General features: G+C 47.0%; 1 protein-coding gene across 1 annotated transcript in view; it reads left to right on the top strand.

Annotated features, from left to right (window-relative positions):
• Positions 1-15,058, top strand: part of LOC144509693 (ephrin type-A receptor 8-like) — a 147,992-nt gene that overhangs the window by 91,084 nt on the left and 41,850 nt on the right. Inside the window, exon 9 of the mRNA XM_078238476.1 lies at positions 311-460. Coding sequence (XP_078094602.1) covers positions 311-460 — 150 coding nt within the window. The remainder of the gene's footprint in view (positions 1-310; positions 461-15,058) is intronic.

The following is a 15,058-nucleotide window of genomic DNA, read 5'->3' as shown; positions in this document are numbered from 1 at the left end:
ATTACAAACAGCAAAGGTCCCAGCACTGATCCCTGAGGAACGCCACTTGTCACAGCCCTCCATTCAGAAACGCACCCTTCCACTGCTACCCTCTGTCTTCTTTGACCGAGCCAGTTTTGTATCCACTTTGCCAGCTCACCTCTGATCCCATCCCGGCTTATAGTATATATAAGGATTCTATAATCTCATGCTCTTTCCCCAGAGCCCTGCATATACCTTTCCAGGTATTAATCAAATGTTTGATGTTTAATTATTTCCAATGCTTTGAGTTTCCAAAAACCTTTTTCTAAGAGTTAAATTTTATGCCTAGGGAGGAAAGATCCCGATCCGCTGGACAGCTCCGGAAGCCATCGCTTATCGCAAGTTCTCCTCAGCCAGCGACGTCTGGAGTTACGGGGTTGTCATGTGGGAAGTGACATCATACGGAGAGAGACCATACTGGAATATGACAAACAGAGATGTAAGTACCAAGCTCTGCTTTACACGTGTGTTGAGCTTAGGGATGGCATGTACTGCTACATAACAAGAGCATCTTAGTCAGCGTTACATAACTGTTAGAGTATATTATAAACTAACAAGCTTCCAGTCACATGTGGCATCATCACTGAAATCGTTGATGTATCTCTCATGCTGATGTAACTGTCACCAAACATTCAGCCCCTGAAATTTGCAGCGTTACAGTTGGACTTCTTTAATGACAAATTTAAACATATATACAGACATATACATGTGTATTCACACAGACATATTTGTGTGTACATTCACACAGACACACACAGGTGTACATTCATACACACGCATACACAGAAACTTCAGACATGTGCGCACAGTCACACAGATAAACCCGCACACACACACACAGACATGCACTCACACAGACACGCACTCTCACAGACACGGACTCACACAGACACGCACTCTCACAGACACGCACTCACACAGACACGCACTCGCACAGACACGCACTCGCACAGACACGCACTCGCACAGACACGCACTCTCACAGACACGCACTCTCACAGACACGCACTCACACAGACACGCACTCTCACAGACACGCACTCACACAGACACGCACTCTCACAGACACGCACTCACACAGACACGCACTCTCACAGACACGCACTCTCACAGACACGCACTCACACAGACACGCACTCTCACAGACACGCACTCACACAGACACGCACTCACACAGACACGCACTCACACAGACACGCACTCACACAGACACGCACTCTCACAGACACGCAGTCTCACAGACACGCACTCACACAGACACGCACTCACACAGACACGCACTCACACAGACACGCACTCACACAGACACGCACTCTCACAGACACGCAGTCTCACAGACACGCACTCACACAGACACGCACCCTCACAGACACGCAGTCTCACAGACACGCACTCACACAGACACGCACCCTCACAGACACGCAGTCTCACAGACACGCACTCACACAGACGCACTCACACAGACACGCACTCACACAGACACGCACTCACACAGACACGCACTCACACAGACACGCACTCTCACAGACACGCACTCACACAGACACGCACTCACACAGACACGCACTCACACAGACACGCACTGACACACAGACACGCACTCACACAGACACGCACTCACACAGACACGCACTCACACAGACACGCACTCACACACAGACACGCACTCACACAGACACGCACTCACACAGACACGCAGTCACACAGATGCACTCACATTCACACAGACACGCACTCACACACAGACACGCACTCACACATACAGACACGCATTCACACAGACTCACATTCGCACAGACACACACACACACACACACACCAGTGTTCCACAGGGATCAGTTCTGGGACCTTTGTTGCTCATAGTATGTATAAATGATTTGGAGAAAAATGTAACTGGTCTGATTAGGAAGTTCGCAGACGACACAAAAATTGGTGGAGTTGCGGATAGTGAAGAGAATTGTCAGAGGATACATAGAAATATAGAGAAACTACAGCACAAAACAGGCCCTTCAGCCCCACAAGTTGTGCCGAACATATCCCTACCTTTTAGGCCTACCTATAACCCTCCATCCTATTAAGTCCCATGTACTCATCCAGGAGTCTCTTAAAAGACCCTATTGAGTTTGCCTCCACCACCACTGACGGCAGCCGATTCCACTCGCCCACCACCCTCTGTGTGAAAAACTTCCCCCTAACATTTCCCCTGTACCAACCCCCCAGCACCTTAAACCTGTGTCCTCTCGTAGCAGCCATTTCTACACTGGGAAAAAGCCTCTGAGGGTCCACCCGATCTATGCCTCTCAACATCTTATATACCTCTATTAGGCCTCCTCTCATCCTACGTCTCTCCAAGGAGAAAAGACCGAGCTCCCTCAGCCTATCCTCATAAGGCATGCCACTCAATCCAGGCAACATCCTTGTAAATCTCCTCTGCACCCTTTCAATCTTTTCCACATCCTTCTTGTAATGAGGCAACCAGAACTGAGCACTGTACTCCAAGTGGGGTCTGACGAGGGTCTTATACAGCTGCATCATTATCCCCGGACTCCTAACCCCAATCCCTCGATTGATAAAGGCCAGCACACCATACGCCTTCTTAACCACCTCCTCCACCTGCGGGGCCGATTTTAGAGTCCTATGGACCCGGACCCCAAGGTCCTTCTGATCCTCTACAGTACTAAAAGTCTTTCCCTTTATATTGTACTCCTTCATCCCATTTGACCTGCCAAAATGGACCACTAAGCATTTATCTGGTTGAAGTCCATCTGCCACTTCTCTGCCCAGTCTTGCATCCTATCTATGTCCCTCTGTAACTTCTGACATCCCTCCAGACTATCCACAACCCCACCAACCTTCGTGTCATCGGCAAACTTACCAACCCATCCCTCTACTTCCTCATCCAGGTCATTTATGAAAATGACAAACAGCAAGGGTCCCAGAACAGACCCCTGGGGCACACCACTGGTGACCGGCCGATACAGCAAATATAGACCGGTTGGAGACTTGGGCAGAGAAATGGCAGAAGAAGTTTAATCCGGACAAGTGTGAGATAATGCATTTTGGAAAGTCCAATGCATGTAGGAATTATACATTAAATGGTAGAACCCTTAGGAGCATTGATAGGCAGAGAGATCTGGGCATATACGTCCACCGATCACTGAAAGCGGCAATGCAGGTGGATAAGGTAGTCAAGAAAGCGTGCGGCATGCTAGCCTCCATCAGTCGGGGCATTGAGTATAAAAATTGGCAGGTCATGCTGCTGCTGTACAGGACTCTAGTTAGGTCTCATTAAGAATATTGTGTACAATTCTGGTCGCCACACTACCAGAAGGATGTGGATGCTTTGGAGAGGGTACAGAAGAGGTTTACCAGGATGTTGCCTGGTCTTGTATTAGCTATGAGGAGAGGTTGGATAAACTCGGTTTGTTCTCACTGGAACGACCGAGGGTGAGGGGGTGACCTGATAGAGGTTTACAAGATGGAGTGGCACGGATAGAGTGGATAGTGAGATGCTCTTTCCGAGGGTAGAAAAGTCAAGTACGAGGGGACATAGGTTTAAGGTGGGTGGGGAAAAGTTTAGAGGAGATGTGCGAGGCAGGTTCTTTACACAGAGGGTGGTGAATGTCTGGAACATGCTGCCCGGGGAGGTGGTGGGAGCAGGTATGATAGAGGCATTTAAGGGGCAACTGGATGAATACATGAATAGGATAGGAATGGAAGGATACGGACTCTAAGTGCAAACGGTTTTAGTTTAGGCAGGCATCATGATCGGTGCAGGCTTGGAGGGCCGAAGGGCCTGTCCGTGTGTTGTGCTGTTCTTTGTTCTTTGTTCTGAGACTTCAGGAGAGCACAGGGATCACTGCCACTGATCCAATGACAGCAGCTGTGGCTGCGCTTGATCAGCTGCTTCCTGCTTTGTCTCCCTGTTGATGAGATCCACTAAACAGGCCGCTTCCTAACAGCGTTCCAAAGGGAGGTCACGGATTAACTGTCGGTGCTGTGCCAACCAGGCGCTGGATAATATCACAACCCCTTCCAACTTTACAAATCCACGACTTTCTTCTGTGAATTTTAAGTCATTTAAAAAGAATACAAAATAAATCTGGTATAACAAGCTGGTTTCAATAACACGTTCAATAAGCTGTCAGGTTGTTGCAAAACTCCAGCTGGTTAGTAATGCCTGTTCTGACCCTGTCCACTCTACATGTGACTCCAATCCTTCAGCAAACGAGTTTAGTCTGAATTACCCTCTAAACAGCCCTCCATCTGCATCCAACCGCGACAGTAAAGGTATAAACCAGGTGAGCTAGTGACCAAGGGGGGAATTATCCCCTCCCACCCACCATGGGAATGGTAGTGGGCGAGGGGCGGATCATGCAAAGGTCTGTTGACCTCGGATTTTCCGGTTTTGGGGCAAGAGCAGCTGGTAAATCCCGCCCCTCGGCATCATATTGGGGCATGACAGAGGGACACTCTATTCATTCAACCCTGCAAAGCTCTTCTCACTAAAATCTGGGAAGAAGTTCTAAAATTGGGAGAGATCTTTTCCACAGATTCGCCAGACAAAGGACTAACATAGTTAATGAGAGGATCAGGGGAAAGCACTCTAGTGGTTGGAGTCACAGCCAATGCTAAAGAAGATGGATGTGGTTGTTGGAGGGTCCGTCATCTCAGCTGTAGGACATCACTGCAGGAGTCCCTCAGGGTAGTGTCCAAGGCCTAGCCATCTTCAGCTGCTTCATCAATAACTATCCTTCTGTCACAAGGTCAGAAGTGGGGATGTCCGCTGATGATTGCACAATGTTCTGTATCATTCATGACTCCTCAGATACTGAAGTTCATGTCCAAATGCAACAAGACCTGGACAATATCCAGGCTTGGACTGACAAGTGGCAAGTAACATTCACACCACACAAGTGCCAGCAATGACCACCTTCAATAACAGAGAATCTACCCATCACCCCAACATTCAGTGGCATTCCCATCGCTGAATCCCCCACTGTCAACATCCTGGGGGTTACCATTGACCAGAAACTCAACTGGATTCGCCATATAAATACTGTGGCTACCAGAGTAGGTCAGATGCTGAGGATTTTGCAGTGAGTAACTCACCAAAGTCTGTCCACCATCTACAAGTCAGGAATGTAATCATTGAATACCTACAGTGCAGAAGGAGGCCATTTGACCCATCGAGTCTGCACTGACTCTCTGACAGGGCATCCTACCCAGACCCTATCCCTGCCCTATCTCAGTAACCGCACACATTTATCCCACTGATCGCCCTAACCTACACATCTTTGGACTGTGTGGGAAGAAACCAGAGCACCCGGAGGAAACACACACAGACATGGGGAGAACATGTAAACTCAACAGAAACAATCACACAGGGCCAGAATTAAACTCGGGGGTCCCTGGCACTATGAGGCAGCAGTGCTAACCACTGTGCCACAGTGCCAAGTAATGGAATACTCTAAGCTTCCCTGGATGAATGCAGTTCCAACACTCAAGAAGCTCAATACTACACAGCCAAAGCAGCCCACTTAATTGGCACCCCATCCACAAACATTCACTCTCTTCACCAGAGATGCACAGTGGCAGCTGCAAGTACCATCTGCAAGCTACACTGCAGGAACTCGGCAGTGAGGCTGCTTCAACAGCACAACCCAAACCTGTGACCCCCACCACTCAGAAGGTCAAGGGCACAAGGTGAATGGGAATAATACCAGTGCCATGACACACACCATCCAATTGGGAACGATATCACTGTCTGATCAGTGTCCTAGGAATCCTTACCTCACAGCACTGTGAGTGTCTGTACTTCAACTTCATCAACTGCAACAGCTCAAAAGGAACATTTATCATTCCCACGTCATGGACAACTATGGGCAGGTTACGGGGACAGGGCCTGGGTGGGGTTGTGGTCGGTGCAGACTCGATGGGCCAAATGGCCTCCTCCTGCACTGTAGAGATTCTATTCTATTCTAAAATGCACACTGCTCCAGTGCTGCAATTATGTGGCACGCCGGAAGATGGCTGATCTCAGTAAACACCCAACCCGAGACTGACGTCCAGTTGCATAAAAAAAGGCACAATCTTACTGGCCATTCACGCCACACTCCTGCTGCAGCAAAGTCGGAGAATTCGGCGCCCAGCCAAATCTCTGTTCACTGCAGCGGGATGGGAAAATCCTGCTGGCGTGAACGGTGGCAAGATTCCGGCCGCTGAGTGCTTGGCAAGCGTTTCACCTGAGGGGGCATGATAGGCGATTTTATTTTATTTTCCAATCTCTCAATGGCCTCCCCCCTCCCCATCTGTGTCACCTCTTCCAGCTCTACAATGCTCCGAAGTCCCGACCCTTCCATTCGGCTCTCCCGAGCATCCCTGATTTTATTTCCTGCAACCTTGCGGATGTGCTTTCAACTGCTGAGTCCCTGCGTTCTGGAATTCCTTCCCGAAAACTCTCTGACTTTTTCCTCCTCAAGATGCTCCTTGGAACCTGCATCTTTGACCAAGCCTTTAGTCACCCGCCCAAATGTAGCTTATGTGGCTTCGTATCAAATTTGATTTGATGAGATCGTGTGAAGTACTTTGTGGAATTTCAATACCTTTAAAGGTGCCACATAAAAACAAGTAGTTGTTGTGATTTCACACAATATATATTTATAATTTTTAAGATATTTTATAATTGAAATCATTGGAAATTAGAAATAGAAAAGAAATACAATCCCTACAGTGCAGAAGGAGGCCATTCGGCCCATCGTATCTGCACCAACCACAAGGCCCTATCCCCACAACCCTCCACATTAACCCCGCTAATCCCTCTAACCTACGCATCCCAGGATAGTAAGGGGCAATTTAGCATGGCCAATCAACCTAACCCGCACATCTTTGGACTGTGGGAGGAAACCGGAGCACCCAGAGGAAAGCCACGCAGACACGGGGAGAATGTGTAAACTCCACACAGTCAGTATCCCAGGCTGGGAATCAAACCCGGGTCCCTGGAGCTGCAAAGCAGCAGTGCTAACCACTGGGCCACCGTGCCACCCAAATTGTTCAGAAGCAGGAGGGTTGGATGACATTTTTCCCTCATTAGCTCAGAGAGGATGAATGATATTGGACACAGAGGAGAGAGAAAGATCACCTCGATCCAATTGGACCTATGTTGCTCAGTGTCATACTTCTCTCTACTGAGGCAGATTGGCATGAAGCAAAATAAAACCATTTTATTTTAAGTTTGAAGGGTTTTTTTTATTTGTTCACCAGTTTTCTGCTATGCGACGCGTTCTCAGGCCCCTGTCCACCTCGATGTCAATTTATAACAAACAAAGAGTGTTGTAGAGGAGAAAAGAGAGCAGTAAATGTTAGGAATGGCAAATCGGACAGCAGCTGTGGAAAGAGTGCCAATGTCCTCTCATCAGAACTGGAAACTGTTTGAAATGAAAAGTTATTCATGTAAAGATGGAGTTGGTGAAAAGTGGGGCTGAAAATAAGAAATAGGGAAGATCTGAGTTCAGGTGGAGGCAACAGTGATTGAGCAGCTAAAGCGATGACAGGAAGGCAAAAGATAAGAGTAGGAGTGGACCAGCAGCTCCTTGAGCCTGCTCCATTATTCCACAAGATCATTCTACCTCATCTCCATTATCCTCATATATTAAAGGCAAATGAGACAAGTATAGATGATTCTTGAGGAAGTGTAAATGATTGGAGGCATAGGGACACGGGTTCAATTCCGGCATTGGGTGATTGCGTGGAGATTGCACGTTCTTCCTGTGTTTGCGTGGGTTTCCTCCGGGTGCTCCGATTTCCTCCCACAGTCCAAAGATGTGCGGGTTAGGTTGATTGGCCGTGCTAAATTGCCCCTTAGTGTCAGGGGGATTAGCATGGTAAATATGTGGGGTTACGGGAAGATGGCCTGTTGTCAGTGCAGGCTCAATGGGCCGAATGGCCTCTTTCTGCACTGTAGGGATCCTATGATCACAGCAGAATCGCAAGGAAGGAGGGGCCCTGGCTGACCTGGGCCAGTGGTGGTACCTCATTCCCAGTACACACCTGATTTCTGGTGACTGATCCCTGGATTGTCCCCGTTGATATTGGGATCATGCCAGATGCTCTGCAGAATTCTGCACTGACTTTACAAAGTAATATAGCCCTTGAACAACCTCGATGCGTGACATTGCAATTTCTCAGCTCCTAATTCCTGAGTCTCTCTGAGGAACATTGTTGAAACAGTGCTAATTGTCATTGAATTATTGGATTATAATTCACTTCTATTATCTATTTTCTTGGCAGTAATAGACTTGTGTCCAGCTGATAATGGATTCATTCTGCTCCAGATTGTTCCGTGCAAGGTTTTTAATAGACCCAGGAAGCTGCATTATACAGTGTTTAATATATTCCTGCTAATCTGTTCTTTGAGAATGTTGGAGTAAGTGCAGGATCACACAGTACAGTCAGTGGTATCATACTTATTAACCTTTTGCTGACACTATGAAACTGAATGTGGCCATAACCACAATGGGACCAAAACTTCAAGAAAGTGTTTAAAAAGTAATCCAAGACTACTTACTGTGAAATGTGTCACTCAACTCCAATATTCACAAATTAATTGAGTGTTTATGACTATCAGGGTTGCAACAGCAACACTGTTATCCTGTAAGTGCTGGCTTGTCAGAATATTCCCCTGTTGTCTTGCTGCAGTTGATGGTTTATGATCAGCTTCAAGTTGTGAAAAATAAGACACTTCATAACAGCTGCAAATGACTGCACGCGTAACAAATCCTCCTGCTCTATATATAATACATACATTATATATATGTAGGGATTTCTATTCGTATAACTGATGGCAGCACGGTGGCACAGTGGTTAGCACTGCTGCCTCTCAGCACCAGGGACCCAGGTTCGATTTGCTGCCTTGGGGGATTGTGTGGAGTTTGCACCTTCTCCCCGTGTCTGTGTAGGTTTCCTCCGGGTGTTCCGGTTTCCTCCCACACTCCAAAAATGTGCTGTTTAGGTGGATTGGCCCTGAAGTTGCCTCTTAGTGTTAGGGGGATTAGCTGGGTAAATAAGAGGGGTTATGGGAATGGGGTCTGGGTGGGATTGTTGTCGGTGCAGGCTTGATGGGCCGAATGGCCTTCTGCACTGTGGGGATTCTATGATTCTATGGGTCAAATCTACCGAAAGACACGCTACCTTTCTCCCAGTTATCCAGTTTACGTTTATTTATTAGTGTCACAAGTAGGCTTGCATTAACATTGCAATGAAGTTACTGTGAAAATCCCCTATCGCCACACTCTGGTGCCTGTTCGGGTACACTGAGGGAGAATTTAGCACGGCCAACGCACCTAACCAGCATGTCTTCCGGACTGTTAGAAGAAACCGGAGCACCCGAAGGAAACCCATGCAGACATGAGGAGAACGTGCAAACTCCACACAGACAGTAAGCCAAGCCGGGAATTGAACCCAGCTCCCTGATGCTGTGAGACAGCAGTGTAGCCACTGTGTTGCCCCTACCAGCTACCCCATCAACTACCATTGGAATTTTATGGGATGGGTTAACTCAGTCTATAGTCAATGGTTGACAGGACCCTCTTCCTCAGTCAGGGGAATACCTCCTCTGGCATGGTGAGAGATGCTTGATACATTATCAGCTTCAGACAGTCAGAGTGCAGTTGGATGAAGCTTGGCATGATTAATACCTCACATTAGACATTGAAGCAGAGAGCTGAATGCCAAATATTTATTATTGCACGAGATGGTCTAACACACTGAGAAAATCACCTCTGGATGCTGAGAACCTCCGAGACTAAAATAAATAATTTCCAGGATTTGCAGCACGCAGCCACTGCCACAGAAAAATCTGCAGAGCTGATTTTCTGCTGACATTATACAGCGACAGTTGCAAAGCGGGAGATGATGAATGCAAAGAACATTGACATTCTCCATCGCGCTCTGAAAATGAGCTAAAATTAGCTTTCTGTTCTATTTTAGATGGTTCCAAAGTTATAAAATGGTTAGATTTAAGGCGCAGATAAAAATGGATCTGCCTTCACTTGAGGCTGTGAAATCAAGTCTCCACAGCGATGAAGTAGATCAACTAGGAATATCTTATTCTAAGGCGGCACATCGCTAACACGGTAACGCAATCACTTGCAAAATCCAAGTTAAAACCTCTGGCCCTGTTGAAGGCATAATATATAACAAGGAGACTAATCAATATTCAAGCCAGTTAAATCACATCAGCAGTTTTAAATCTGTACTCTTTAAGATTGAAATCTGGTACAATAACAGGTATGATGTGGAGATGCCGGCGTTGGACTGGGGTGAATACAGTAAGAAGTCCCACAGCACAAGGTTAAAGTCCAACAGGTTTATTTGGTAGCAAATACCATAAGCTTTCGGAGCGCTGCCCCTTCGTCAGATGGAGTGGAAATGTGCTCTCCAACAGTCACAGAGACACAACATCAAGTTACAGAATACTGATTAGAACGCGAATCCCTAAAGCCAGCCATATAACAATAACAGGTATCCGTAGCTGGATTTTCACTCCAAGATAGTGTATACAGTACCCGGATAATTTCCATATCCCAACCCTGCGTTGTATCTGCCTCCCTCATGCAAAGCCATTTTAGAATGAAAATGCCCCATTGATTTGATTTTGATTTGATTCATTGTCACATGTATATACAGTGAAAATTATTGTTTCTGCATGCGCTACAGACAATGCATACCGTTCATAGAAAAGGAAAGGAGTGCAGAATTTAGTGTAGTCATAGCTAGGATGCAGAGAAAGATCAACTTAATGCGATGTAGGTCCATTCAAAAGTCTGATAACAGCAGGGAAGAAGCTGTTCTTGAGTCGATTAGTACGTGACCTCAGACTTTTGTATCTTTTCCCTAACAGAAGAAGATGGAAGAGAGAATGTCCGGGGTGCATGGGGTCCGTAATTATGCCGGCTGCTTTGCAGAGGCAGCGGGAAGTATAGACAGAGTCAATGGATGGGAGGCTGGTTTGCGTGATAGACTGGGCTTCATTCACGACCCTTTGTAGTTCCTTGCAGTCTTGGGCAGAGCAGGAGCCATACCAAGCTGTGATACAACCAGAAAGAATGCTTTCTATGGTGCATCTGTAAAAGTTGGCGAGAGTCGTAGCTGACATGCCAAATTTTCTTAGTCTTCTGAGAGCCAGAGGTGAACTTGACACCCAATTAGAGACATTGAGCATCACCAGGAGGTGGGAACTGCCTGCAGAGCAGAAGCAGTGAAAGCAGACAGCAGCCATTTTGGAGTCTGCTGTTGCTGCCTTACAGAAGAGCGTAGTCAGCACTTTGGGTGGGTCATCAGCCTCACTGAGTACAAGAGCAGCCCAATGCAAGGTGAAGCATATGAACCGGCTCGCCCAAATCCTTCTGAACATAAAAAATTGAATTTCTGCCCTCCTTGAACGAACGTTCAGCCTGCTTCTTCAGAAGGAACTCTTCAAAATGCAGCTAATGAACATACAACAAAACTTACTCCAACTTATAAATCAAAGAAAGGGTTTAATAAAGAAACATCATTACTCCAAACTTGGGGCCTCGCCCTGGACCACTCCAAGCTCCCCACAATTCTACATAGTTCCTTATTTATAGTGAATCAGCTGGTCAGCTGACTATTACATCACTCTGTAATTGGTTCCATGGTTTATTGGGTCAGCTGACCCTTACATCTTGTTCCCTTGGTCACATTACATCCAATACAAAGTTGTCACTGGTTACATTCTAACACACCGGACCAGCGATTTCCACATTGGGAATTGACATTTTGCCCTTCCTGGCCCGTTAACAAGGAGCTGAGCAGGATGTTAATTGGAGGTAAGCAGGTTCCTGACTCTCCTCACCTGCTCCCCCGCTCTCACTTTAAAAAGTCGAGTGTGTCCCTGAGTTGTCGGGATCCAGAGATCTCTTCAGGCGCGTGATTTCCAATCCAGTTTTTATTTATTCGTCACAAGTAAGGCTTACATTAACACTGCAATGAAGTTACTGTGAAATTCCCCTAGTCACCACACTCTGGCGCCTGTTTGGGTCAATGCACCTAACTAGCACGTCTTTCAGACTGTGTGAGAAAATTGGATCACCCGGAGGAAACCCACCCAGACACGGGGAGAATGTACAAACTCCACACAGACAGTGACCCAAGCCGGAGATCGAACCTGGGTCCCTGGTGCTGTGAGGCAGCAATGCTAATCACTGTGCCAACGTGCCAATCCACATCCGCAACCCAAACTCACCCCAAAGGGCTTTGAAAATCGGGCACTGGTTAGCTGAATTTTGGAGGACTTAATCTGATGTAGTGCATTGTTTTAAAACTCATCCATGTTGTATACAAAAGGTCACCTTTTGACGAGAATGGCTGGGTTACGTGTACCAATTGGGCTTCTGATTGGATTTCAGGCTCGCGCGCTGTTAATATTCCTGACAATTACTGCACTGACTTCAGTCTTGCACACTCACCAGCCTCTGATAACTGATGTTATGGGCAATGACTGACCATCCTTGCAGTTGGGAAGAAGCCTAATTTTGAAAGTTCAGCTTCATTTGCTTAATATGAAAGGAAGACTCGCATTTATATCACACTTCTCACAACTACTCGATCTCTCAAAGTGCTATACAGCCATTGTAATCACTGTGGTAATGTAAAGTTTCTAAAGTTTATTTATTGGTGTCATAAGTAGGCTTACATTAACACTGCAATGAAGTCATTGTGAAAATCCCCTAGTGACCACACTCCGGCACCTGTTCGGGTACACTGAGGGAGAATTTAGCATGGCCAATCCACCTAACCAGCACCTTTTTCGGACTGTGGGAGGAATCCGGAGGAGCAGCCGGCGGAAACCCACGCAGACACAGGGAGAACATGCAGACCTTGCAGAGACAGTGACCCAAGCCGGGAATTGAACCCGGGTCCCTGGCGCTGTAGGCAGCAGCGCTAACCACTGTGCCACCATGCTGCCCATAGTAGGAAATAGAAGGAGCCATTTTGCACTCAGCAAATTGCCCCAAATAGCAGAGTAATAGTGACCAGTTCATCCGCTTCGATATTGACCCAGGGACCAATATTGACCTGTTCACTGGGAAGAACTCCATTGTTCTTCTTTGAAATAGTGCTATTGATCAAGTAGGTTTGATTAGATCTGATTTATTATTGTCACATGTTTTGGGATACAGTGAAAAGTAATGTTTCTTGCACTACACAGACAAAGCATACTGTTCATACAGTACATAGGGGAGAAGGAGAGGAGAGGCTGCAGGATTTAGTGTTGCAGTTACAAATAGGATGTAGAGAAAGGTCAGCTTGATATATGGTAGGTCTATTCAAAAGTCTGATGGCAGCAGGGAAGAAGCTGTTCTTGATTCAGTTGGTACATGATCTCAGACTTTTGAATCTCTTTCCCAACGGAAGAAGGTGGAAGAGAGAATGTCCGGGGTGCATGGGGACCTTAATTATGCTGGCTGCTTTGCCGAGGCAGCCGGAAGTGTAGACAGACTCAATGGATGGGAGGCTTGTTTGTGTGATGGACTGGGCTACATTCACGACCTTTTGGTTGGACATTTTCTTCAAATGATGGCACTGCTGACAGTGCGGCACTCCCTGAGCACTGCACTGGAGTGTCAGCCTTGATCTTTGTGCTGAAGCACTGGAATTGGACTTGAACTGTCTTGCGATCCAAAGGTGACAGTGCTATCAACTGAGCCATGGCTAATATAATGACCGGAATTTTTCAGTCATTCCCGCTGGCGGGATTTTCCGGTCCCACCGACGGGGAACCCTTGCCATGGGTTTCCCGGTGGCTGGGGGTTCATACAATGGGAAACCCCGTGAAAAGCAGTGGCTCCAGGAGATCCTGCCACCAGTCAATGGCGGGGAACCTCCACTGGGGGGGACAGAAATGTCTGTAACAGTCACAAAGGCTGATCATTTTTGTTTTTATTCTGGAAAAGGCATTTTGAACTAAAATGTCTGGGAAAATCCCAGTGACTGGGGAAGTGTAAAAAATTGAATCTGTGACCAAGTGATGGAGTGAGGAAAGACCAAGCCATCTGTTTGGCTGCTGAAAGAGGTCATATTGACGAGAGTGCTATTGACTGAACCACTCCAGGACATTCTCTCCCCATTGAATCACACTGCACCATACCTGGGAGGAGGCAGCAGAGTGTTACAGCCACTGGCCATTCTAGCTGTGTGGCGTGCTAGCTGCATCTATTCATACAGCAGACACTGTGGTTCTGCAATCCGGCTTTCCGCTGACCTGGAATCTGTGTAGTCAGTTCTGCACAGTCCATGCAGTCAAGTTTATTAATTAGTGTCACAAGTAGGCTTACATTAACACTGCACTGAATTTACTGTGAAAATCCCCTAGTCGCCACACTTTGGTGCCTGTTCGGGTACACTGAGGGAGAATTTAGCATGGCCAATGGACCTAACCATCACGTCTTTCAGACTGTGGGAGGAAACCAGGGCAGCAGGAGGAAACCCACGCAGACATGGGGAGAACATGCAGACTCCACACAGACAGTGACCCAAGCCAGGAATCGATCTCGGGTCCCTGGCGCTGTGAGGCAGCAGAGCTAACCACTGTGCCACTGTGCTGTCCCCAAGCGATACTATTTATGGCTGCAATTGTTTCCTGCCTTTCCTCTCTCTCTAAAATAATGGAAGTGCAGCTGGGGACCTCCCATTGGGAAAGCCACTGTATTGCCATCAGACTGATGAAACAAATGGCAGTATTGAAACAGAAAATCTCCGGACTAATGAGGTGCCAACAGGGAAGAAACTTAATAAAAGCGGTAAAAATGGTTGCGAAGATCCTTGGACTGCTTCCTATAGAGATCTTAAAATATACTTCCACAATTAGTGCAGTCTGCCAGCACCTCGCCTCGGGACTGTTTGAACAGGTAGGATGACTATATTTGTCTGGAAACTGTGTAGATATCTAAATGATGGTGGTCCTGTGGCGCAGTGGGTAGCATCCATTCCTCTGAGCCACAAGTTCTGGGTTCAA

The sequence above is a fragment of the Mustelus asterias genome, chromosome 22, assembly GCF_964213995.1.
Source record: "Mustelus asterias chromosome 22, sMusAst1.hap1.1, whole genome shotgun sequence".
Lineage (NCBI taxonomy): Eukaryota > Metazoa > Chordata > Chondrichthyes > Carcharhiniformes > Triakidae > Mustelus > Mustelus asterias.
The sequence above is the reverse complement of the archived record's forward strand: the minus strand, read 5'-3'. Positions and strand labels throughout refer to the sequence as shown.